The sequence below is a fragment of the Oryzias latipes genome, chromosome 10 (assembly GCF_053564925.1).
Source record: "Oryzias latipes strain Hd-rR chromosome 10, Olatipes_Hd-rR_3.1".
Taxonomy (NCBI): domain Eukaryota; kingdom Metazoa; phylum Chordata; class Actinopteri; order Beloniformes; family Adrianichthyidae; genus Oryzias; species Oryzias latipes.
In genome coordinates this window covers 21097107-21123869 of record NC_136246.1, presented here as the reverse complement: position 1 = coordinate 21123869, position 26763 = coordinate 21097107, and the positions used below count along the sequence as shown (strand labels likewise).

At 39.8% G+C, this 26763-nt stretch overlaps 1 protein-coding gene across 2 annotated transcripts in view; it reads right to left on the bottom strand.

Annotated features, from left to right (window-relative positions):
* atrx (ATRX chromatin remodeler) overlaps window positions 1-26763 on the bottom strand; it is a 36701-nt gene that overhangs the window by 9011 nt on the left and 927 nt on the right. The window contains exons 2-29 of one of the 2 annotated variants that reach the window (XM_011480285.3): window positions 26265-26326; window positions 26123-26172; window positions 23664-23785; window positions 23502-23582; window positions 23312-23421; window positions 23142-23209; window positions 20530-22712; window positions 19674-19746; window positions 18475-18617; window positions 18208-18381; window positions 18011-18125; window positions 17809-17911; window positions 17359-17541; window positions 16459-16600; window positions 15898-16007; window positions 13712-13858; window positions 13462-13639; window positions 12797-12934; window positions 10366-10541; window positions 10162-10279; window positions 8140-8270; window positions 7819-7913; window positions 7560-7699; window positions 6398-6551; window positions 6158-6264; window positions 4600-4708; window positions 4326-4503; window positions 3630-3821 (exon numbers count right to left, since the gene is read on the bottom strand). In XM_011480285.3, coding sequence (XP_011478587.2) covers window positions 3630-3821; window positions 4326-4503; window positions 4600-4708; window positions 6158-6264; window positions 6398-6551; window positions 7560-7699; window positions 7819-7913; window positions 8140-8270; window positions 10162-10279; window positions 10366-10541; window positions 12797-12934; window positions 13462-13639; window positions 13712-13858; window positions 15898-16007; window positions 16459-16600; window positions 17359-17541; window positions 17809-17911; window positions 18011-18125; window positions 18208-18381; window positions 18475-18617; window positions 19674-19746; window positions 20530-22712; window positions 23142-23209; window positions 23312-23421; window positions 23502-23582; window positions 23664-23785; window positions 26123-26172; window positions 26265-26321 — 5577 coding nt within the window. In that variant the 5' untranslated portion in view covers window positions 26322-26326. Of the gene's footprint in view, window positions 1-3629; window positions 3822-4325; window positions 4504-4599; window positions 4709-6157; window positions 6265-6397; window positions 6552-7559; window positions 7700-7818; window positions 7914-8139; window positions 8271-10161; window positions 10280-10365; window positions 10542-12796; window positions 12935-13461; window positions 13640-13711; window positions 13859-15897; window positions 16008-16458; window positions 16601-17358; window positions 17542-17808; window positions 17912-18010; window positions 18126-18207; window positions 18382-18474; window positions 18618-19673; window positions 19747-20529; window positions 22713-23141; window positions 23210-23311; window positions 23422-23501; window positions 23583-23663; window positions 23805-26122; window positions 26173-26264; window positions 26327-26763 lie in introns of both variants that reach the window. The other variant, XM_078954288.1, reaches the window with a different exon arrangement.

Genomic DNA, 26763 nt, shown 5'->3' with positions numbered 1-26763 from the left:
ACAATTTATCTGCAGAATCGCACTCAAATATGAGCAGAGGTTCCTTCAGATCCTGGTTTTTTGCCCCACCACACCCGAAAGAAAGGTTAAAGTAGCCATCAGCCCTATATAAAAAAAACTAAATTTGTCACAAAAGGATCTAAAAAAAAAAAGACAAACATGCCGTAAACATAGCACATTACTATAAGAACAAGCCTGAGCCAGCAGCAGAACAAGGGTCTATTCCTGCAAGAGCCTGCCAGCTGGAGCTATTCGTAACGCAGGAGGATTTTGGAGGGATTAAACGGGACATTGTGGAGAGAAAGTTTTAAAAAAAAAGAAGAAGAAAAAAAAGGATTTGCTTAGAAAATGTCAGTAAATCAATTTTTGATAAAAAATTGTCCCAGCTGTACCCAGTTCAAATTTTAAATTCAGTCCATCAGCAGCCCAGTTTTTTATGGTATCAGTCAATCCTAGGAGGAAGGCGGTGGTAAATGAGCAAAACTGGTAAAAGAGGAATTGAACTTTGATGAATGGGCGACAGCTTTTCTACATTGAATCACAAAAAAATATTTTTTTATCAGGAAATCATATGGACATCATTTTTTTATACAACTGTGTAACATTTGAGATTTATTTATTTATATTAAAAAATCTCTTATTGATTCATCTTTTTTTCTTATGAATAAGAAAAAGGGTATCGCTGGTAATATCTTTATTTTACTTTTTCCAAAATCCCACAAGAGCTGACATGTTTTTTTGGAGTGAGACACCACTTTCCCAAATCAAAATTGACAGGCTTGATGGAGGGAACAGAAATAGTTGACCAAAATACCTCCCAGTCCTCCAATCACTGATATATAGCTTAAATAGTACTTAAGGGAGAATTTCTCTTTAAGGTCAGAGGGACTTCCTATCTATAATGAGACAGGCATGGTGTGCTTTATTGCTCCAGTCTGCTCTTTGGAGTTCTGCCGTTTGAGTGCAGCCTGCCCAAAGCGTTTAAGCATTCCTGTCAGAAACTAATGACCACTGCAGCCGTCACCTGCTGGGAACAAGAACACACTGGCATGCTCCCACCATGCCGCTTTGACTGACAGCGTGCAATGCAGCAACATTTGCAAGGAGCAACACCAACGTTGTATAAATATTTTCCCAAAGCCTACCACTGGAACTTTTTCCTGCACATGTAGCAGCACGTCTGATGAAAAAGACAAGTATGATGAACAGGGAGCAGGCTAAAATATCTCAGAGCGGGTGGGTGAGGTGGTGAGGTGGGGACTGTCAAAATCTCAAGTCTGGGCTACAAAGACCTTCTTTGTCATTAAAGGGAAGTGCGCCTGCTTCCTTTGTCTCCAATTAGATTTTCTGAAGAGCAAAGAGACAGGTTTAAGAGGGTTTTTAAAATAATGACCCTTCATCATGCAGGGAAGAGGCCAGAGGGAGAAAAGCGGGAAGAGAGAAAAAAAAACCTTACAGAGCTTTCTTTGAACATTTGGAGGACAAGTGCAGAGTCATAACAACAGATGCTCGGAGGGATTGCTGGAGAAAAGATGACGTGGGTTATACTGGGACAGAGGAGAGGAAACTCATTTACAAGAGTGTCCAACACAAGTAAATCCAATTTACACACTTCAGTGTGTCTGTTCAGTTCTTCTGTGGTTCGTCGTTACAAAACCGGCAGCAAAAAACATAAAAGAAAAAAAATAGATAAAGTCAAAGTTGAGGTTTCTTAAAGAGTTCTGGATTTAGGTTCAGCAAGTCAAAGTGCAAGGCTGAAGACGTTTTACGGGAACAGCTTCACGGTAGTTCTGCTTCATTAATCATTAACAAATAGAATAAATAGAAATAAAACTTCAAGTTAAAGCAGTTGTTCAACTAACACTGCATTAAAGCAAAAAGAGAAAAAAATATATACCGGTAACTGAGAAAAATAAGCAAAATATAAACATGACTACATGGAATATCTTTTGTATTCAGTCCTATGTGAAAAAAAATACTTTTAACTAAATCTGTCAGCTTTTTGTCCTTAATGAATTTACTATTGACTCTATATGAGAGCTGACCCCTCCCCCTGGCAACCAAACAAGAAGTACCTGCTGGCCTCAGAAGAAGCCAAAATCAAGGATTTACCCTCAACCAAATATTACCTAACACAAGAGGATATTTGATTTCATTAAATTTAGTTCATCAAAAAAAAAAGTATACTCAGCCACACACACAAAAAAAAAATCAATGAATAAATAAAAAATAAACTTTTGGTTATTCGGTCCATTAAACAACATTTGGAGTCTGGTAGAAGGTAAAAGCCTAGCATGCTGAAAGGAAGATAAGGTAATTAACCCAGAGTGGAGATGGTCAGGTTGAAGGGTTTTTTAAACAGAGATATGTAAGGGAGAATGTCCGACGAAGAGTCCCTCATCAGAAATGAATGGCCGACGCGAAAGCCTGAACTGTCCAGTGCAAAGTGAAGGTTGGTTTGCAAAGTCCATTAAATTCGGATAATGGACACTTTGAAGGACAGCATCCTGCTTTTAATCCACCCCCAGCAGCCAATCAGCATCGAGTAGACTAGCAGACTTATTCTTTTTTTTTCAGTGAGGTCCGATGCTCCTGGGTTGCTACTGTTTTTTGTGATAGCTGTTCACTCCACATTTAATGTGCAGTTATACGAGGATGAATGTTAATAATTTCAAGATGATATGAGTTTGATACAAAAGGACAGGTTAACTGAAAGGCTGTCACAACATGCTCAACATAGTGAAGACCCCCCCAGAGGTCCAACGCCGTTATCTTATTATTGAAGGTTATATGTGTCATCCTAGCTCAGCTGTGGTCAAAGCAGGTATAAACCAGCAAGATTTTTTGGGAATGTGCATATCAGCCAATAACAAAATTGGGCAGATATTATCTTGCATCCCAAAACAAGTTTTATGAAACGACTGAGCTGTGCTTGTTGCTCTAAAACAGAACTTGTTAGCTTCTCAGGCACTCAGAGAAGAAAAGTTCAATTGAAAAAGTATTTTCACTATTAAGTGTTTGAAGCGGAGATTATAAAAGAGAATAACGTGCATCGAGATGAAATGGAAAGCGTCTAACAAGAAGAAAAATCCTCCTCCTGAACAAACTCAGGCTGCTAAAGTTGATGGGAGTCAAAAAAGATCAACAAAGAAATGAAAGAGAACATAATAACAAATGAATTAAAAAAAAGAAAAGTCAGGTTTATAGCTGGGCAGCAGCAATGTTGCAATGAGAAGACTATTTAGTAAATAGCAGTAAACAGATCTCTGCAGCTGTGCTGAGTCTGATGGACCATATAAGGGCCTTGGATTCTTTTGAAACCCCCAGAGGGGCGAATGGTGACACAGCACCTGCATTAAAATGAGAAGAGTCCAGTGAGGGATCAAAGAGGAAAGAAATAATCGATCCCAGAAAGGCTGCGCATGCTGGCATCGAGTCTAAACCCAGCTTTGTGTTAAATGTCTTAAACTTTAAAAGAAAGAACACAGCATTCATTTCAGATTTTGTACAAATAAACTTCCCAAACAGCCTTTAAATCCATAGTCATGTTGTTGGGGCAATTTCATGCCTGATTTACAATAAATGTAATATTTTAGAAGAAGCTGAGCTCTCGTGGTGAGCGTGTCTACCTTGGGAAGCACAGGCGTGGCTTTCTTGCTTTTCTTTTCGGACGGATCATCCAGCATGTCCGGCTCAAAGGCGTAAAGTTCCGTCAGCTCGTTCATCGTAAAGTGCCTCTCGATCTGCTGCTGGTCCACGACTCGGAATGAAAGGGACTGCTTGGTTACCTGCCTCTCGTAAATCTTCTCCTCCATTGTACCCTGAAAGACAAAAAAAAAAGGCAAAAGAAAAATGACATCTGCCTTCTAAACACGAACAGTTTGTTCTGATCTCAGGAAAGGCGGCGAATTAAGAGTTAAAACGTCAAGACAAAACCCGCCACCTGTGAGTGGAGTAGTTGCCGCCTACTTCTTAACGAACAAAAGTTTAATTTAGTACCTCGCAGCAAATAATCCGTGTATGATGGGTCCAAAATTAACACTCACAAGCATTTTTTTTCTGTTTGGCGAATAAAAGTTAAGAGGGGTACTCGCCATTACTGTTTGTGCTAAATTAGCCCCATCTATTCCCCTCCTTTTGGCTCCCCCTCTCTCAAAACCTTCAGCATATGGGCGATAGCCTCCTACTTTTTGCTCAGTAACCTCCTACTCTGAAAACATCTGAGGCCCCTGCAAGCATGTTGTTGGTAATAATTATTAATACTAAAAATGTTTCCCCTGAAATAGCAGAAAACAGAACAATGAAAAGTGTAAAAAGAAAGTTACCTGGGCTAGGAACCTGTAGACGTACACAGGTTTGATCTGGCCAAAGCGGTACACCCTGAAAATACTCTGGACGTCATACGAAGGGTTCCAGGAGGCGTCGAAAATAACAACCCTGTTGGCCGCCACCAGGTTGATGCCAAGAGAACCAGCTCTTGTGGAAATGAGGAACAAGCGCCCTCTGAAGACAGAAGCAGCAGAAGAAAATCCACCATTATACGCTGTGATTTTGAGAAAGCAAACACAGTTGTTGGGTATGTGAATCAAAGCTCAGCACCTTGTGTTACTGGTGTCATTGAAGTCTTCAGCCCACTTCTTCCTTGTTACGGCGTTGGTGGAACCGTCCAGGCGATAATAGTCAATGTTCCTGTACCACTTGCCTTCACCTTTAAAAAGACATTGGATTATTACATTTCTGATTTTATATAAGGTCCATCAAAATAAATAAAAAAAAAAGGTTGTCGTAGTCTTTCCTGGATAAAAAGTCACAGCCTAGGTATTAGCAGACAACAGATAGATGTGTGTGCTGGTTAGAGGCCAGCAGTGTTTAGCCTTAGAGATCGGCACCCCCGCACCCCCACCGCAACGGCTTTCATCAACATTGGAGTGTGTTTCCAATTACGGCACTGTGATCTTTTCATTACAAATTACAAACCCTTGAGCAAACATTTTTGTGGAATAAAAGTCAAGGTCTAATCATTTTTAAAATGAAAGCAAAAACAGCTGCTGAAGTTTAATTAGGAACATGACATTACACCAGCGGCAGTGTGTGTGTGTGTGTGTGTGTGTGTGTGTGTGTGTGTGCGTGCGTGCCCCGTGTTGGAGGGTAAAACATATACTGGTGCATATGACTGCATGTCCAAACACCCGTGAGGTTTGGCTCCACCCCCCGTTTTATTGACAACAAGCTTCTAATTGATCGAAGCTTCACCTGAAGACGCCAAAAACCTGCAATCAGATCATTTACTTTTATACACAAAGGAGGAATTTTGATGTGCCGCTTCATTTATGGTCTGTCTTCACACATTTTTCGGTAAAAAGACCGTTACAATTAGTTGTCCCTACATTTTTGGAATTACTAAAACAAATGGCTTTTGAGCATGGCTACAACTACTTGATTCCCACTATAAACTATTTTTCTTCAATAAAAAGAACACTTTTTATACATAGGTTTATCCTAATCAGCCGCCGTCACACTTGAGTTTAACAATTTTTCAGGGATTCAGGAACCAAAACATTGAGCTGCTAAACGGGAATACTTTAGGAAACGAAAAGAGTGATAGAACCTTCGATTAATTAGGACTAAATGTTTTTTTGTATTTACATATAATTAGTCTGGCTTTACAGTAGGGGTGTGTATTTTTACCTCTCACGTGATTAGATGCATGTTCCATAAAACAATACATAAAAAGGTCAAACTAAAGGAAGTGTCTCTCATTTAGGGTTCTGCAACAGTAAAGCTCTTCTTTAGAGACAAGGAACCAGTTTTAAATGTTAAAAGTTTGTAGTTTTTTCAAATTTAAACTAGTTTAATGCAAGTCTTTAAATAACCTTCAAACAGCTACTTATTAATAAAAACATACAAATTGACAGTGTAAAATCCAAATCTAAAGAATTGGACGGGCAGCAGCTGTTGAGTTAATGCACAGACATTGGGGATAATTACATTTACATAATTACATACGTAATTATCTTTGAATGGATTATTCCCCCAACTTACTTCAAATTCTGAACTCTAAATTTAAAAGAAGATCCAGGAGTCCTCATAATCCTCAAGGGTTGTTTAAGAAACGTTGTGCTCAATCAATCAATAAATACATAAATAAATAAACTACCTTTGTACGGAGAGGGTTTAGCATCTTCATCTTGCTCATCTTTGCAAGAGAGCTCAAGGAAGTCTTCAATCAGATCCAAAGAGATGAGGGACTGACTGAACACCAACCTGGTGACAAACAACAAGAAGAACTCATTTCACATCAAACGCGCTCTGAGTAAGTAGTCAAAAAACATTTAATTAATACCATCAAACCCCTAAGAGTTTATCAAATGTTTTTTTTAATTTATTTTTCCCTTACACTTTATCTTCTACTTCCTCAGCCATGCGCAGGATCTCAAACAGAAGCGTCAGCTTGCCGGAGTGTGCCAGGATCTCAGCGTCGGCCTCTGTGACAAACTCCCTGTGCCAGTCAGCAGAGCGGGGACTCCCTGGCTCGGCTCCAGAGGGCTGAGCTGTACGCCAGAGAAGGTTACAGATCAGTTTTCTGAAACCTGGGACTGCTTTCCTTACTCAACGCTAACTGTGTGATATTTGAATCAAAGAATCCAACAGGAGTTCAACGCTTTTCTAAAACTAAAGCACACACTTCCATTCAATTCAACTCAACTCAGGTGTATTTATATTCAAATCAATTCAAAAAGCAAATAATAAATCACCCAAAGGGGAACAAAAAAGGTCTGTCAAAGATCTGACAAGAAAATGTAAGACATCCAATTTAGGAAACAGTAACATTACTTTTTTGGATGCTAGAATGTAAAATAACAGGACAGACTGCAGCTCCAGATAGTAAGTCTAAACACTATTCTACATTTTACGAATGAAGCTATAGGAAAAAACAGGAAAGGTAGTATCACACTGCAACAAACTCTGATCATTACACCTGTAGGAGTGTCTTTAAATTATGATAATAACAGATTTCTTTTTAATTGACTTATTACAACCAATTAAAGAGCAAAGTTCACACATTTTGCTGCTTTATCCCAGAGATCTAAGTACATAGCAAATCTATCAGCTGGAAAGAAATTTGTCTAAAAATAAGATTGACCTTTGTTATGCAGCTGGAAAAAAATAAGTTACAAATCTAAAAAGAATGAGTGAGTTTATTGGGTTGCAACCATTCACTTTCCCTATGATTCAATTTAAACTTTGATATTTTAGGTTAAGTTACTGTATAACAAAACAAAAAACTAAAAATGAAGAAAAATACATTTTAAAGTTGCTAATAAGGTAGTAACATTAAAGAAAACCTCTCAGTTAGCTTATAATAAGCCAGATGTAATGTAGTAAAACAATAAATGAATTCCTCTTAAACATGTTTGACACTTTCAACATCAATAGTATGCAGTACTCACGAGTATAGTACTCACGATTCAGTTCAATGGAGTGACATATCTTTAAATTGAGGATTATGGCATTCAGAGTGTGTTAAATATGATTATTGTACTGGCCAGTGAACTTACGTTCCTCTACAATCTCTGGCCTGTTTCGACCTTCTCCGTTCCTGCCTCGGGAGCTACTGTTCCACTCCTTGATGACCTCCACGTCATCGCTGTCCGAGTCCTCAGAATCCTTCTTTTTTCCTTTTCCCTGTTTCTTTTTCCTAACAAGAATGAGAACCGTGAGAAGCCAGGGGGTAACAGCTGTAACATCTTTGCAGAGCTACAGACAAATCTCAGCATAAATGCAGAAAGAAGAAAAAGGATTTTAGGCTGAATTTACTTTTTTGTCTTTTCAGTGTCGGAGGAAAGACTCATGGAGGACTCGTCGGTTTCTGACACAATGAAGTCATCCATACTGTCTTCATCAAAGAAACCCTGGAGGAAAAAAAAAGTTCAGAAATGAGGTAGATCAATTGAAAACAAAGATATATTATTGGGTGGCACCAGTAGAAGTTGGGGTGCAGCCTCAGTATGTGTGGTCTGCTCCTCTGATGCATCGGTTTGTCAGAACAGCATTTGTAGGAATATTCCCCACAGTGTGCGATATGCGGACGCACACAGTTTCAATTATCAAGTTTAGTCTGTTTCTCTCCGGCCATACCCTGTTTTCTTTGCTGATGTAGTCGAGGTGAAGGCACCAGGGATGGGTCCAGATTCTGCTGAGCATCTGGAAATCCTGGAAAAGTTTGGTCCCCGCCCGGCCGCGGCCCCCTTCCAAAGCGTTCCCCACACCTGCACATTGGGGAGAAAGTATAAGCAGGAAGATAGATGTGTGTTTGCACAATGTGCAGCATGCTCTCAATCTCCTCAAACAGATGTGTCAGTTTTTGGCCTGCAGATTTATATAAAAAAAAAAAAAGTGGAGGATAAGGATCAAGAAATGAATCTTTCAAAGCACACAATGAGATCAAGTCTTTTTTTTTTTAGAAATTAAAAGGAAGCTCCTTCAAAGACAATCATTACAACCACAAAGAGCAATGAGCAACTATTACAATAGAAAAGTCCCAGTTGAAGGAACTAGACCTAAATATATTTATAAATATGGTTAAAATAAATTCAACTGCATAAAAGGTTTGCTTATATTAAGTAGTTCTCCCATGAAAATGCTCCACACAATTCAAAGATTGGGTACAGGACACACATTGAGGCATAAAGGTCAGCCTTCCTTTTTACACGCTTTATAATGGAAGAAAAAAGCGGAAAATGATTTTGTTTTACAGTTTAAAATGTTTAAAATGTTATGCAAACTGCAAAAAAATACCCAAATCAAAAATCAAAAGTTACTTCATAACTTCAAATTCAAGATTGTGTATTCTCATGAACATGTGTTTCTTGAAATGTCAGTGACGTCCATATGGTGGTACTGTATTCATCCGACTCTGGACACCTAAATTTGGACAATCTCTACAAACAAACAAAAACCAATTTATCCAATATGATTTGCTAAAAGTGGATTATAAAAAAAAAGGTTACAGATAGAGTAAAGAACTAAAACCGTTGCATTGGAACATCACAAAAGTCTGAAAGAACATAATTTTTCTGCCCATTTATTGTAAAATATGGTTCTTAGTATATAAAGGACATTTTATTTTTTCTAACAACCACACTTTTTTTTGTATGCACACTGTTGCCCATCTCTCCCAAACATTCAAAACGTGGGAAAAGTCTTAAAACTTGCTTGTGGCACACAGCCAACTGCCACTCTTTCAATGCAGATGTGTACATGCACACACACACAGAGCTAAGGTCACATTCCAACAAAAAAGGCCACTAAATGGCATAAAGAGCCACTATAAAAGGCTTTTCATTCATCTTTAAGCTTTGAATGGTTGACATCCAGTAAAAAAATTAAATAAAAGAGAGACATTTTAATCGAAACAATTCAATAGTTTTGCTCTGGTCTTTGATCATATTTTTGAACCTTTATTTTACTTTAGCATGAGACTTAAGTAAACTTAAATACAATGGTCCCTCAATGTAACACCATTTACCTTTCGCAGTGTTGCAGATTGTTTTTAGTGAAATTTTGCCCTTTTTTAACGCTGCATAGTGTTCTGCCTTCTGATTGGCTGTAGACCTTGCCAATCAATCTCTTCTGTCACATTCAACTTGCTTGAGCTACATAAATCCTTGATTGCAGGCAGTCTGTGTTTACTCTTTAATACTGAACTTATTTTTCTATGACGGTTTGAACTTTGAGAGTATAAACAAGACAGAAAAGTGTTAAAATGTTAATGCCTGTCTGAGAGAAAGTGTGTGTTGTGAGGGGATTTACTGCCTTAAAACATCTGTAATCCTACTTTGCGGATTTAATCTACTACGGGTTATTTTAAGAACTAAATTTGACATAGGCCAACGAAGCTGCAATTAGAACTACTATAGCCACAAAAACAGGACAAGTAAACATTTACAGTCTATTGAATACTTGGTAAGATTTGGGCTTGTGCATGGATTACATGATTAGATCTGAATGAAATTCATTTGTTTGATATTTTCTGAGTATTCATGGTTCCAAGTCTATTGAAGTGTTTGTCCATGAGTGCAGAGTATCAAAGGTAGCTAGAAAGACATGCTTGTACCTGTGAATTTTAAATGTTGGAAAAAGCGACAGAAGCAGCTTCACCTGTGAAATGCTCCAGGTAGTGTCTGTAGAGTTTGCACTGAAGTGGAGTCATTCTGATCGACAGCACATACTCGTGTTTAGGGGGTAAAAACTTGGTGAGGGCTGTGTAATCTTTCCTCTGTTGGAAAACACAAGAAATTATTTTGGTTGGTAAAAAAAAAAACTATCAAAACTAAATGCTTACTTTTTGAAAGCTATTTTTACCTGAACACATCCAGCCAGCATCTCGTAGAGAATGTGAGCCCTCTTTTTCATAATCCGGACATCGTGTAGGGTGGAGTCAGCACACTGGCCATTCTGGATTGGGTTAATAAATCGATTCCTGAACTCTTTGACTGACCCCAGCAGGTTCTCCTTGATGAAATTCACCATGCAGTGGTCTATAATAGAAATCAAGAATAACCATTTAGTTCATTTCTGTGTCATTTTTTAATTCGGTTGTGCACCAACCAGAGGAGCTGTTTCATGCTCTACTGTCATGGTTTGTGGTGTAATTTCACAGAATTGAGCAAGTTTAGTCAGAAAATGAAAAATCGATTTACAAGAAACAAACCTAGATGAGTTGCTGTCTGTTTAACCTGAACTGAAAATTTCCCTTTCAACCTTTTAGGAGAAGGCCGTTTAGTTGCACATACCATTTCTACTTTAGTGGTAGGTTTGTAGTTAGGGAATGTAGCTCCCAAGAAAGCATTCAAAGGTTTCAAGGTCGGCTGTGGTTTTAAACTGTTCTATATTGCTTCCAACTTGACTGAGGGGAATCCTGCACATGTTCTGTAATGAGGCCACAGCAGTGCAGGTGCTTTCTGATAGCTTCAGACTGTTACCTTCACATCATTAGGTAAGATACAGTGTGAGTTAGGCCTGCACAATATACCGCAAATTTATCGTTATCGCAATATCCAGCTCTGCAATATGCATATCGCAAAAGATTGCGAATATCGCAATAAATCTTAAACCCAAAATGTGTTAAAACATTCTTATGGCATCTTGACGCTATTAACGAATCAAATAAATCCCTTTATGCTTTGACCAATCAGATGGACGCCTTCCCATTGTTTAGCAATCAGATGGAGGCCTATTATGTTAGATGTTTGTCACCCATGTCGATGAGGGTCATTTGGAGTATAATTTTAAACACTTGCAATGAAATGGGATAGATGTTTTTGGCATTTTTCTATTTTTTTATATACCGCAAATTATATCGTTATCGCAATATTAATCTCTAATATCGCATATCGCAAGTTTTCCTCATATCGTGCAGCCCTAGTGTGAGTAATGTTCAAGCAAACACTGACTTTGCTTACATGGCCATCAAATTTAAAAATAAAAATATTCTAAGTCAGCTAATAACCTAAATTCAAATCTTTACATGTAAAGAATGAAAGAATGTCATAACAGAGCACATCATTTGTGGGCAACAACTCCCATTCCAGTTTGAGAAAACATTCCGTTTGCATTGTACATCTTTTAGACGCTTCGTACTGCCATGAGACCTGTGCCAATACTAAAGCTGCAGTTCACAGATGCATGCTGGGAGACAAGGCTCATGTGTCAATCTTAGGCTGTGTACAAATTCCGTCAGTATTCATTACTTAAAAGTACTATATAGAGCGTTCACCACTTTGTAGGGCTGTCTGAATCAACAATTACAAAAATTCAGAGCCCTAGAAATTTCCCCGAAATCTCTGAAAAAAACTAGTGTGGATTGATGGTCATTAGATTAGCAAATATAGACTACAATATATTGCGTTTGAGGGAGTGATAGGGGGCAGCGGAAGTGTGTTCGGTGCGCGCATTCATGTTGTGTGTTACGGAGGAAGGAGAACAGTAATAAAAGAAGGCTTCCCTCAGCCGAACTGCTATTGACTCTTTATTAACCCACCCTGGAAAATCTGAGGGTCCGAACGGGGAAGTGAACCCCGAAGGAGGATCCGCCTTCGGCCCTGGAGAAGGTCTCCTCCTCACTTCTGACCACGGTCGGAAAGGAAAAAAAGTCATCGTGGGGAAGGTTCAACACCACGCTCGGCCATTTCGCTGGAAATATTTTCAAAAACCGCCCGGTTGTGATAAGAGCCCTGGAGTTTGGCCTGAATAGAGCTGTCACCCCAAATATTAATCCAATCGGTGACCTCGCTTCCCTTCGACTGACTGGTCTCAGCAGCATCGTCTGCCATGGTTGATGTTTATGTTCTCGTTCCCGCCTACTTCAACGCAGAATGATGACGTTTGTAGCGTCTCAATGACGTACGGGTCGGATACATGTGGCCTGGCCATTCAGACGGAGGTCGCGTTTCAAAAGATCGGATACGTATCGGATTTAGGACCACATACCCAGGTGGCCTGGGTCCCATTTGAAAAGATCGGATCTGTGTCGTTCAGACTGTCATGAAAAGATCAGATACAGGTCGCACAGGGGCAAAAAAAATCGGAATTGGGTCGTTTCAGCCTGCAGTTTGTGAACGAAGCCTTAGTCTCTTGTATGCGAGTGTAATCACAGATGAACACATTAACCTAAATGTTGAAGAAAACAAAAAATCCTAAAGACATCGCCCAAACTTTGCTGATATGTTAATCTTGAGTGGTAGATGGCAAACCCCAAAATACAAGATGTTTAGCCAAAACCATGAAATCTCACATTCAATGAGGTTGTTCTGTAGAGGCGTTCCAGTCAGAACAATCCTCCTCTTTGTCCTGATGGCATTCATTGCTTTGGAAACTGCAGAGGCCTCGTTCTTTAGGATATGACCTTCATCACAAATCACCAAATCTGGACCTAGAGAAGACCAGCACATTGACATCTTATAAGAAGGCAGGGACTGCTGAGATTAGCTACAAAATAAACACATCCTCACACATTACAGGAGGTTTGAAAAACATGCACAGAAAAAGTATTTTCTAAAAATACTAAGGAATTATGACATTTTTTTTCTAATAAGTTTCTTCACTAAAATAGAATTTAAAGCCTACAATGACCATTTTACCCTACTGTTTTTAAGAGTAACCACATGAAGTCATAAAGAAGTGAATCTGAATGCTAAACTGCAGAAAAATAAGTTGAAAAACTGTGTGGGATTTTCTAGGCCAACATGTAGGTAGAAGGTTTTGATAGTTGCACACTGAATGCTGGTGATTCATTTGCCAGCTGAAAAAAAAACCTAAAACAGTGAAAAAGGTGAAATACTTCAAAAGAAGTTAGACTAAATGAAATTCCCATCATCCCTCAGCAGCACAAGTTTATCGTGAGAAAAACAGAAGTAAAGGTGGCCTTCACATATTTGACCCACTATTCAAAAACAATACCTGGATCTACGAGGGTTTTCCTGAGCGTCTCTTTGAGCTTTTTGCTCTTGATGTTCCGCCCCTGCGTCAGGTTTCGGTACATCTCGTATCCCATGATCATAACACCACCTGATTCGTGCCATGTCTGAAGGGCGTACGCTCGCTCCTGTGGCCTCTTTACTGTGGCGAGCTCAGTCACCTGACAAAGCATAAGGAAAGGTGAGTTTTCTGAGAAGGAAACGCTGCAAACAGCTTACAGCAGACTTCTGACCTCTAAACTCTCCTCATCTTTCAATCCATGTTGCCACTTTTCAAACTCGTTGAGCCAGTTGAGGACAGTGTTCAGGGGACACACCACCAGCGCTGTGGCAAAATCCAGCCTTTCGCAAAGCAGCAAAGTATGAAGGAATGTCACCACCTACAGGGCAGAAGAAGACCTACAGTCAAACCTGACCACACATTTCAAAGCTTCAAACAAACTGAAATATTTAACTCTTTGCAGCTCAGCATGAAATCTCCAGAGCACATTTAGGATTTTTATAAAAGCTGCGTTGAAAACCTACAATAACTAAATGTGATTCAGATCGAAGAGCTTATTTAGAGTTACTCTGGCAACTAAGATGTCATTTTTTTGGCATTACAATATTCAACAGCTAAAAGGGAAACACATACTGGGCTCCAGACTGCGACCAAATGGTGGCAGTTTGGGACCAAAATTTGAGAGTGTGCGACTGAATTTTACATCCAGTCGCACATGTGGGACCAGTAAATTAGCCTCCCCCACCCTCTGTATTTTTTATACATTAAACGTGGAAGGGGCAAGTCAATGATCAAGGAAATGAGCAATGAAGTAATCAATGAGACGCGAGCGCACACGCACGCAAACACACACACACGTACTCATGAGACGCGAGCACACACTCGCGTTTCATTGAGTGATGCCTGTCTGTGAGGCGGCCACTGCGTGTGAGAAGAATGGGGATGGCCACTGTAAGTGGCTAAAATGCGTGGGGGGGGAGGGGCCTAGAGATAATCGAGCGCGCGTAAACATCTGTGGGAAGGAAACGGAGATAAATATCATCACAACCTGATATGTGCGCTCGTCATAGCTATGAGCAAGCGAACTATTCAGGTCTTCCGACCTGCTGCTAGTGTACCAGTGCCAGAGTCTACAGCAGGGGTCTCAAACTCGCGGCCTGCAGGCTATTTGCGGCCCCCGCCTTAGTATGAAAGTTTAATGTTAATGCGGCCCGCCAGTTTGAATGAATGACACTTTTTCATTGTCATGTGCGGAGCTGACAAAGCAACCAATCATAGTGGGGTAAATGACTCTTGGGGGCGGGACAATGACCGGGCTTGAAAGCAGGGGAACATTTAAGGCAGGACACCTGACAGCCCTCTCCCCGGACCACATTAAGGAGGTCCTTACTTTCCTTTTTAGAATATATTTATTCCCTCGTAATTTTCTAAATACGTGCAGTCTGTGCTGAACTTGTTTCTGGGCCGCACAGACCCGGAGGAGGGTTAAGGTTATGGTTAGGCGCCGCTGGCGGCGGCGTATCAACCACGACCAAACTGTTCTCATGCACGGCTGTAACGGCAGCACACCGCTCCCGCGGGAGACGGTCAGCTGAGGAGAATAAATGTCCCACACCTACATGCGTGACAGCTAACGCGGAATGTTTTGTAATGTATGTAGCCTTTTTTTTTGATCAATTGGTATTTTAAATTATTTTAATTGATCACTCAACTACAAAAACCCAACAGGACACATGTCCCATAATGCATTGCTTTGCAGTCATAAGAGCAGCTTTCAGTCAGTGCAGTGCTAAATTTCCAACTGCATTGGGTAGGTTGGCGCCTTGCTCCCACCCCTTTCTCCTGATATTTTTGTGATGATTGACAGGTGATGTTGGAGCAAAAACAAAAACATATGACACACACAAGGTGATCTACGCAGCGTTGAGTTCACCTGGGTGATCTCAAAAACGCTTGTTGTGCATCTTGGCTGCACTTAATTGGTGTCACCAACATAAATTTCAATCAGTTTTTAAGCTTTTCTCTGATCTCAGGTATCTGTATCGATTGTTCTGATCTCCAGTGAACAGCGCCCGTTCTTTTACAGTTTACCTTCTTCTGTCAGTTTACCTTGTTGCATCTTCAAAAGTGCAGAGTAAAATGTCACACTGAATTTGAAACAGCGCATTGTAATTTCTGCATCTATTATTAAAGTATTTATTAGTAATACAGTGGAAATTAGTAGATTTGGTTTGCATGTTGATTTACGGTAAGCCCCCCTAAATTTTCTGGTTGTGCCCCTAAAATTTTCAGTTGGGGGCCAAGGTGCACCTAGTGAAAAAAGTTAGTCTGGAGCCCTGTGGCATATACATACAAGAGTAGAAATTATAATGCAGAGCTTAAGAAAAAAAAAGCTTTACCCTAATACTTTCTTTTTACCTGCAAAGTTTTTCCAAGGCCCATACAGTGGGCCAAAATGCAGCCAGAGCCAGGGGACTTCCGAATCTTTTTCACTGATTCACAGCAGCAGTCCCACATAAACTGAACCCCTGAAAAGAAAAAACACCAATAATCAGTCTCTGCGTAGATGTGTTGGCTTTTAATGCTGCATTCAGATCAAACTGCAATTAAGTCGTCAGTTTTACCTCTGCCGCCCATCCATTTTATACTTCTTAAACCACAATTGTGAGGCACCTAGGAGAAGGTACCGCTAACCTTTATTTTACAGGTCTAATGCAATATTAAAAAAGATATGTGTGTTTTGGACTTAACCCCCTGATCACACCATCAACACGTTAGTTTAGGACACATCAAATATTCGCTCAAGTTCAAACTTGTTGGCGATCGCAAATAACGCAGAACCTTCCACTTGTTTGCATGACGTCTTCCAAACATCAATACATTGACTTATCATTAAACTGTACACCAATTGCATTTGGTGTAAACGTTCCATAAAACCGGTTTTCCACAAAACAGAGTATAGAATCTGCATTTACTTACCATCAACCTGGTGAGGTTTGAGCTTTGTGACCAGGTTCCGGTGCACCTGCACCAGCGGCTCCTTGGTTTCTTCATCCTCATCCAGCACCAGCTTGGTGGTGATGGGACACGTCACCTTAGAAGCTTCTTCTACAACAATCACCTATGGGCAATGGAAATATATGCATGTATGTTCTCTATACACACTGACAAAACTAAATCTTATCTCAAGGCATAAATAAGCAGCTGTCTTCATAAGCCTTCCCATAAGTCAAAACTTTTACAGCTGCAGATCTCTTCAGATCACACGTCCCATTCTTTTCAGTATCGCAGCTTTCTTGCACAGCGTTATCCCTGCATGCATCCAGTGTGCGTTGTGTTACCTTATTATTATTGCAACACAGCTTATTGATATTCACAAGAAAATGCAGCCAATACAACATCTGCACTTTACATCCTCCTGCTGAAAGAGGTCAGACACAGGCCTGAATGGAGCCAAACCAGTGATAATAAAACGCTGGTTAGAGACCAAAGCAAACGTTCTATGACAAAATTCTGTTTAATCTGGGATAGAGATGACGGAATCCATGGGATTAAAATATGTCTAATAATTATAGTACTTTGATGTTATAATCAAATTTACTGCAAACTATTTAATTAAGGTTAAACAGTATTAACTACATTTAAATAATAGACCATATAAGTGATAAAAAGAATAAATTGAAGAGTTTTCAGCGTAATTCTTTGCACTGAACAAGCAATTAGGCAACTGTAATGAAGTCTCCCATTTCCTCTGACAACCCATTTCCCAAGAAAGAAAGAAATGGATGAGAGTAAAAATGTAATAAATATGTCATTGAGAAATAAACTCTAGAACAGGTTTAACAACGAGGATTGTTGCTATTTTCAGAACATGCTTACCTCTCTAAGTTTCTCCCGGAGTGCTTCTCTTTCAGCAATACGTTTCCTCCTCTCCTCTTCTTCCTTCAGAGCATCCCTGGTTTCTGTTCGCAGGTTGTCGTCCTTCAGGATTTTGCGGATCTTTTTACGTCCTTTGCGCCCCTCTCCATCTGGGTCATCATCATCATCATCTTCCTCTCCGCTCTGTGGAAATGAGCATCAAGTTCAGCTCTCTGATCTTACCGCCCAAAGGGGAAAGAAGTCACTTCCTCTAATCAGCAGCTGAGGGATCTCATGATTCATTTGTGCCCCAACCCCCCAACACACAGTGGAGGAAACGTTCAAACGTTGCAGGTGTCGCGTGTGACATGAATCCCAAAACTGCACGTTTGCTTTTTATGTGTGCCCAAAACTGATTACTAAAAGTTGATGATGAAATGAAAGTATGACCAAAGTCTGTGTTTGAGACACCTTCTCGTTGCTGGAGGAAGAGTCCTGAACTTTAATCCTACGCCGCTTCTTTTTCTGCTGCTTGTAACTCCTCTGCTTCTCGCCATCTTTCTTTTTAGACGATCTAAACCAAATAAGGAAAAAACAACAGTAAGTTCAAATAAATTCGGCTCGTTCTGGGGTAAACGTTTGATGCCGGTTGGACGGCTGTCTTTCTTCATACCTCGTCTTTCGACGCTTTCCATCGTCCTCGGAGCCACTAACCTCCTCGCTTAAGTCTGACCCTGAGCTGGAGTTGGACTTCATAAAGTCTGAGTCTGAGGAATCGTCACTGCCAGCTGGAAAAAGCAAGACAAGAACATCAGGAAAGATGTTTCACAGATGGAAAAACATAAATATATATAAAATATTTTGTTTTACATTTGCGTCCTGATTTTTTCTTGCCCTCGTTGCTTTTCTTTTTTTTTTTGCCCCCGTCTTTCTCCTCCCCTGACTCGCCCTCGCTCATGGAGAGTTTATGCCGAAGCAGTTTGTGGCGCTTGACACTCTTCTTCACTTCCACATCCGAATCGGAGTCTTCAGAATCTTCCTCATCTTGAACAGATAAAAAAATAAAACATAAAAGTCATTACTTATATGAAAATGTAATTATGGTAAAGAGATAGATTTATAGAGGCTATATATTACCTTCCTCTTCTTCGTCTTCTTGTTTGCCTTTTTTAACTTTTTTGAAAGACTTCTCTTCTTTTTCTTCTTCATTTTCAGAAGAACTTTCTGCTCCCGAAGAATAGTGGGATTTTATTTGAGCCAGAAGCATTTTCTTAGCAATCCTTTAGCGTAAGGAAAAAAACAAAAAGTTCACCATAAATCACACACAAAAAATATCCCTGTTCTAAAAACTACAGAAAGACATAAAGCAACAAACTTATAATAAAACTAAAAAAAAGAAATAAAGAGAAATAACAGTAAGAACGTGGGGTTTCAATAGTAATTATACATCCAATATCATTCAGCCATTAAATTAGTCACATTTCTATGGAGTTTTATTGTAGCAGTAATGTTTGGCATCACTAAAAAAAAAGACTTCTATTGACATGCCAGAGCAGTTTTATAGAATACCATATATGGAAAACAGTGTACTGGAAATGGAATGAGTAATTTACTTCGGTACGGCCTGGTTTGGCCACACTGATGCAGAAGAGCTTGAATCGGTAAATGTGTGTCAATTAAAAAAGGAATGCCTATTGACTGACGCCTATTGATGCAAATATGCATCAAACCACTTCAGCACCAAAATGACTTCAGTTTAGAATCTACATGAAAGCAAAAACAAGCTTTTTTCACAGCTGGAAACAAATTTCACTGTCAAAAGATTAACCTACCACTTTTAGGTAACAATTCATCAGTGAGGTTATGCTAAAAATTGTTTTGTATGCTTTAAAAGCATGTAATATTTAAGTTCATTTGACCATGTTGTCATTAAACAGAAGGATTTAATGAAGCTCAAGTGTTTTTAAAAAATGGAGCAAACTAATCGTAGAATCAAACTAAAGAAATACTATTTTTTTCTAAAAACAAACTTCTAGCGTCGCCTTAAAGTCCCCCTAAAGATGAAGGAAATATGAGGAGCAGCCAGAAGGTGCAATCATGCCAGCCTAAAGATTGAGTACTGAGACTGAAAGTCTGAGGTTTTTCTACCCTTAGCTGTTTGTGACACCATATTGAAAGAAAAAAAAATCAATTTTTGCAGAAATCTGGTGCATCATAGAAAGAATGGCCATGTAAAGCCAACGCTCAGCACTTGTACCTCCAACACAATACAAGCACCTTTCTCAAGAGGAAGTCTGTCGTGATTTTAAACACCTTTTTTTTTTTTTACCAAATACCTGTTTTCTGGATCATCATCATCATCTTCTTCACAGGCTTGATTGACAGAGTCCTTATTGTCAATTTCATCTCCTGTCATGCAACAGGGTCAAATAGACATTTTAATAGTATTGTGAGAAGAACTAAAGCAGACACAACACAGGCTTTCTTTTATCACCAACCAGACCAGCTACTGTCTGGACGTTTTCTACAAGTTACCATTGACTGTATACATGAACTGGACTGAGTGAGTGTGACGCTACCCATTAAAAACGACTTGCTTATGGTTTCAACAAAACCAAGGCAATTCAGTTGCCAATTTTTCGCAATATGGACGCCACCATGTTGGAGGAAGATGACGCCAGTCTGACTGGGTCTGAGTCAACATTTATATAGCGGCCAATTAAGAGTGAACTTGTTGGAAGTCTACACCCCTACCGCTCTGAAGCGGGCTTCGTTGAATCTGTCAATCAAATGTTCCACATGAGGGCCAGCGGGCACCACCTATTTGACTGAGGCATCTGATTGGTCAGTTTATAACTTGAATAACTTTCACTACAAAAAAATCTGGGGGGAAAATTGGTTTACCAAGAAAATGTGAAAAACAATTGACCAATAATGATTATTCTAACTTTTTATAATGATGGGGGGGGGGGGGGGGGTCAATCAGTCCAGTCCTCTGAAAGTCAATAGCTGTTACTTAAATTAACCTTTTGTTTTTATTGTAAAACTTTATTTAACGATGACAATACAACTGCCTACAAAGAAAGGATCTATGCAAACGAGTTAAAACGTTTAAAAACAGAAAAGGTACAATAAAACCTTATGCTTCCAGTTGATTCATGAATATGTAACCAAAGAAGAGAGTCCTATTACCTGAAGACTGATGAAACATCCCAATGGAACCAATGACATTATCATCCACAATGGGTTTAATCTTTTGTGCATCGCTGTCTTCTCCAGAGTCACCCTCAGCCTGTTCCTCCTCCTCATCCTCCTCACTGGAGGAAGACTGGAGCTGAGAAGCTCCTTTAGGACTCTTTCCCTTTCGCTTCTTTTCATAAGATCGCTTCCGACTAGCTGCTTTGCTTTCCAACGCGTCTTGCTTCTTTTCCTCTTTTGCTTCTTGTTTCTTTGAGCGGCTAGATCTCCTCTTTGATACTTTGCTCGTCTCCTTTTTCTGGTCGGAGTCAGAGTCTGAGTAGTCCGAGTCTTTCTGTTTCTTCTTCTTGGATGCCTTCTGGCTTTTATTCTCCGTATCTGAATCTGAGGTGGCAGTCTTTCGTTTGCGTTTTGACAGGTTTTCAGTGTTCTGAGAAGAATCCTCTGATTTAATTAAACCTTTTTTGGCCGTTGTGCTTTCCTGCTCCTCATCTGTGCTATTGCCCTCTGCGGCTTTCTCCAACAATATGTGCGGAATTTCATCTGAGTCAGAGTCCTCTATCGTTTGAGCTGAGGCACTGTTGTTCTTGTCAAGCTTTTTTGCACGGTCACCAGATTTGCTGGATCGCTTAGACTTGCTTTTAACGTCTTCCTCAGACTCCGATGAATCCCCCTTGATCTTTTTCTCGGTCTGTTTCCTCAAAGGAGTGGTCTTTAATCTGCTGGAACGGCGGCTTGGTGGTGGGCTGTCGCTTTCATTTCTCATTTCAGAAACCGACCGATTATCATCTTCGCTTTTATTTTTAGACTTTGTCGGCAGCTCCTCACTCTTTTCTTTGTTTTTGGATCTGGAGGACCGTGACCCACAGGTCGTCACGACTGGCACAGGGGTCAGCTTGACAATTAGATTCTTCACTTTGGGCTGGGGCAGCTGAAGCTCTGCTGGGTTTGTGTTAGATTCTGTCTCAGCAGCTGGGACTGAATTAGTATCTGGTTTAGAAAGTGTTGACGAGTCTGCCAGACTCTCCACCATTTGAAAAAGCTCTTCAGGAACGGATGTAGGCACAGACATAATGTCTTGATCTAAGGACGTCTCACCAGTCGACACAGGTTCCTCGCAAGCTTCTGTTTTTATCATTTTTTCATGTATATCTGTTTCTGTTTGGTGGTCTTTCATCTCAGCCTTACTTGACTCTTCTTTATAGTCTTCTGCCTGGCTCATAGGGTCCTTGGTTTGCTCCTTAACTTCTTGAGCGACCACAGAGTCCTTAACAGAGCCCGCTTCTTCCTCCTTCTCCTTTTCCTCGTCATCACAAATCTCTGGCTGAAGAACTGCATCCCAATCCCGATTTTCCTCTGCTTTTAGACTCACTCCAGCATCGCAAGCTGAACCCGTTTCATCCGCCGGCTCCTCGTTCGCATCTTCAACCGTTTCACGAACCGCATCAGCTTCACTGTGTGGCTCCATGTCTGATTCTGGAGCTGCGTCCATCTCATCCCCTGAATCCGCATTAGCGTCTGCATCCATTCGATCGATTCCTGTTGGTTCTGCAGTGTAACTACTTTTTTTCACGTGTTGCACATCATTACCGTTCTGTAACTCCATGCTTTTGAATTCAGGCTCCAAAGCTGCTTCCAGCGCATTATGGGCTTTTCTCAAATCAGAGAGCACAGCCTTGAAGGCTTTCAAATGCCGATACCTGATAGACTTGTCTCCTTGATCTTCAGCTGCCTGCTGGATAAACTGGATGAATGTATTATTCAAACCAGTGGTAGTTTCCACTAGTTTTTTTGTTTTCTTTATAAGTTCTTTGGGTATCTCTATTTTTTTGTATGAGAAAGTCATGACACCAGAGCCTTCAACGTGTTCCTTTCCGTTGGCGAGAGCTTTGTGCTCTTTGGTCGTTCTGCTCTTTCTTTTCTTGCTGTCTCGCTCCTCCCCTTTTTCGGTCTTTTGTTGTTTAAGTTGATCGTGCTCTAGTTTTTCCATAATTCGCCAACACTTGAAGACTAAATCGTGGAGCGGTTCTGACCGACATACGTAGCAGTGCCACTTTGAGTTCTCGTCGGTGATGTTTGACAGCTCCTTCCTGCCCAGGTTACGCAGAATGCACTTCTTGCAGAAAGCGTTGTTGCAGTAGTCACAACATATGAGCTTTCCACCTTCAGCACACCACCTGGGAAGAAGCATTATAAAATTATTCTCAACTTAAACAGCCTTTTTAGTTTTTATATCTGGTCACTCTGACTCTGGGAAAAGCGGCTTTTCATATCGGCTCGGCAGATATGCAACATATTGCTAACGTTAAATGCTGCATAACGGCACAAGAACGCTTTACTACACATTTATAAATCTACGATTTATGTTGATTGCAAAAGCACTTTGCTGTTGTACAGTTTTGCATAACAGCTCTTCTCCGCTCCGGAATCAACTGGAATTACATTCATTGCGTAAACGGTTGAAGAGTTAGAATGGAGTTAGAAGGGAGCTAATTGCAGAGTTAAAATGCTTAATTTGCTTGAATTAATACTAAAAGGCACAATCAAATCCTTAACCAAAATCTGCTTTTAAGACTAACAAATTGCCTGATTAAAAAAAAAACTACCTGCATTGCTCATCCATCCCATCAGAATCTTTGCTGATGTCATCACTTGTGTAGTAGTTGTAGCATGACTAGAAGAGAAGAATAAATATGATCATTAAAGAATAATAAATGCAAACTGCACAGTAAATTTTCAATAACAGAGGTACCTAAATGCGTCTGGATTTCCCTACCTTGCAAATTAAGACTTTAAGCGCAGGATGCTCACACACAGAGTTGCGCTGGAACTGGTTTACCTGCTTTCCACAGGCAGTGCAGCTGACCTTCTTTTGGAGGGTGTCGTCTGCAGTAGTAAAAATGTCTCGCTTATTTTTCTGAGGGTTGCTGACTCTTGAAACTGAACTCTTGATCAATTGAAATTACCTGGAAGTTTTTGTTTGAAATCCACTCGAAGCTTCATGGCACCTTTATTTTCATTTCCACTGGGCCTCATGACCAGAGTACCTGAGAATTGGAACTGGTATGATCAATGCTCTGGTCACTATGAACTTGTTTAAAAGAGCATCATTTCTGTTCGATGTGTACCTTTAGATCTGCTGCTGGTGTTACCTTCAGATGGATTGTCAGAAGTGGCACCTTCATTGTAACTGTCAACTGAGGGGTCAGATTCATTCTCTCCAGTGTGCTTCACTACGGTGGTGGGCTTCCTAAGATGTAAACACAAAACTTCACTTTTAAAATGTTAATATCTGCACATTTACTAGACTGCTATAACAATGCTTGAAATCTCACTCAAATCCTCTTTTAAAAGCGTTTCCAGTGGTCTTTTTTGTTATACTTTTGTCATTTCTAGCCAATTTTTTTTTTAAATATGTCATTTTGTGGGAAATAGTTTTTGCAGTGGCAATAGGTCATCAGCAATTTGCCTTAGAGTTGTGGATGGGACCATTGGTGCGGAGTAAGCCTGCCTCCACTTCCCATCATCCATCTGTTTACACTCTCTCCTGCTAGCTTACAGCCTCTTATAACCCCAACTTAACATTGCAGGTACAATAAACCTGTAAATTTAAAATGGTACGACCCCATCCTATTTTAAAGACCTCATAATGCCTTACCAACCAAACAGAACACTTCACTTACAAAATGATATACATATTTATATATGATTCTCCACAGTTCTAAGCAAAGGGAAGATGGTTTCATAAACCGGGCAATATAATATAATATATAATATAATATATAATATAATGTGCTAAAAATGTAGATTTTCTATCATTATTATTTTTACCATCAGCTATATGTACCATAGTGCATGCAACTTACTATTAACATGTTTGAATTAAATTTCAATAATAATTAGTTGTTAGTAGGCCGCTTGTAGTTTGAAGCTGGGAAAGAATGGTTCTGTTCTCTCCTCTCTTCCTTATTATTTATTTATCATTTAGTTCTCCATGCCTCTGTTTGGTACGGTGTGATTCATGTTATCTCTCTTTCCAACTCCCCTCTGGGGGAGCGGGAGTGATTCCAGATTCCAGTTGGCTCGTCTGTGTCTATGCTGTGCTCCTGTCCTTGGCCGTAGACCTTGGCTCTGACTCGTCTCACACTCCCAGTTCCATTTGGATGAAGCCCATCAGCTAAACTTTTACATTTGTAGTTGTAGTGTTGGATAAGCAAATTCTTCTTTAACAGTCATATCGCCTGTCTGTCCTAGGAGAAGATCCCTCCTTCTTGTGGACATCCCTGAGATTTCTTCTTTGTTTTCCCTAGAATCTTGAATATGAAGCAATATTGGAGCTATCCAGACGAGGAAAACGAAGACGTACGTGGAACTAGTCGTCTACAAGTGCATCAGAATGAAGCAGAGATGGGAGCTTGTGGCCCGCCAACTGTGGCTTCTGCATCACTGCTACGAGCTTTTTCAGATGGCATTTTTTCCGCCGTCTCCTGTTTCATATAGAAGCGATTGTGTAGCATAATTAAAAATAAAAGTCAATACCAGAAATGCTTTTTCATTTTCAAAATGAAGCTGAATTTTTTGACTGAAAATTAAAAAGAAAAAGCAATCCGCCAAAATGCTTTTTCATTTTTCTTCCTCAACACTGCTTATTCTGTCACTTAATCAAAATGATAATGAAAATAGTATTTGACATTTCATTGTCAAAAAGTTCTCTGGTAAATGTGTAGCAACATTCATTTAGAAATGTCTAATTTGACAATTAAATGGATTAACAGGAGTGCTTTTTAATTTTCAAAATGTAACTGCATCAAATGACTCAAAATTAAAATGAAAAATCAATACTTTAAAATGCTTTTTCATTTTCTACTTAAAAACCGCTTATTCTGTGTCATAATTAAAACGAAAATGCAAAGAGAGGATTGCATTTTCATGTTCACATCCACCCTGCAAACACTGTCGCATAATTCAAATCGACTTAGCATTTCCAGAGGGGAGGCGGGGCGATCACATCAGTGTTATCTCCGTCTGTCCGGCTGCTAGGAGACACATGCTAGGAGCAGTGCGGCCAGGCTTGTAGCTTTGCGTTAGCGGCAGAGGAGAGGGCTTTGTGATGGTTGTGCACTCCTGAGGATTGTACACAGCTTCTCAGCACTACCTAGGAGTATTTCCACCACCACGGTTCGTCGAAACTTTCCCCCGGACTACCTTTGTCTTCAGACCGGCAGCCGGATCGCAGAAGGCGGAAGTGCTGCTACGCAGATCTGAGAAACTCTAAACCATCATATGAATTTGTGTTTCCAGTGGTGTCCAGACAAAATAAAGGCTGACGTTATTCCCACATATTTACATCCAAGATAGTAATACAGTAAAAAAAGGACATTTAGAAAATACGTGTTGGTGCAACCAGCAAACGTTTAGCATGGCGAAATCTGCTATAGCTGTTGATGAGGCTCCAGCTGTCCTCGAACAGCAAAATCAGCACGAAGCTGCAGGAGACTATCTTCTAAATTGCCACAAAACATGTTAAAAACACAATTTTCATCCCAATGGGGCTTAAAGAGCCACACTGATAAAATCTGCTCCTCACCTCTTGTTGCGTGAAGAGGAAGGCTTTGTACTGTCCGCCGAGCTTCCAGGCTATGAGAGAACCAGGAGTTAATTTATGACCTCAGCAGAACAAATTTCAAATTAAAGGTGTACACAATCCATCAACCAGGTTGGAACCTTACCTCTTCCTCTTTCCCAGCCATTTGCTCTTGGAGTGATTCAGTGGACTCTAAACTCATTTTACCTAGAAAGATACTTATATTAGATACTGTGCTATTGAATCATAAACTGGGCTAAAAATGTCAGAATTACCAGGTAATTTATTATGAAGAGTAAATTTAAATCAATTTAGCCTGGGAAATTTGCAAGATTACATTTAATTATCAGGATTTTCTCATAATATTTATTGCTCTTAACAGCAATAATATTTAGTTTTTGTTTAGCCTTTAGGTTGTCTAGTATATGTTTTTTATTCCTGTTTCTACATATACTGAATATAAAAACACAAGCAGAATGACAAAGACATAACATTTTCCTCCAAAATAGCACAAGGATTATTTTTCCTTGAACAGAAATAGTAAGCAGATCTGTAGATTAGTTAACATTCATGGGATGTAAACAGATTTTTTTTTTAAATAAACAGTAACAAATTAAATCCTCCGAGTAGATCTTGTTTTGGTG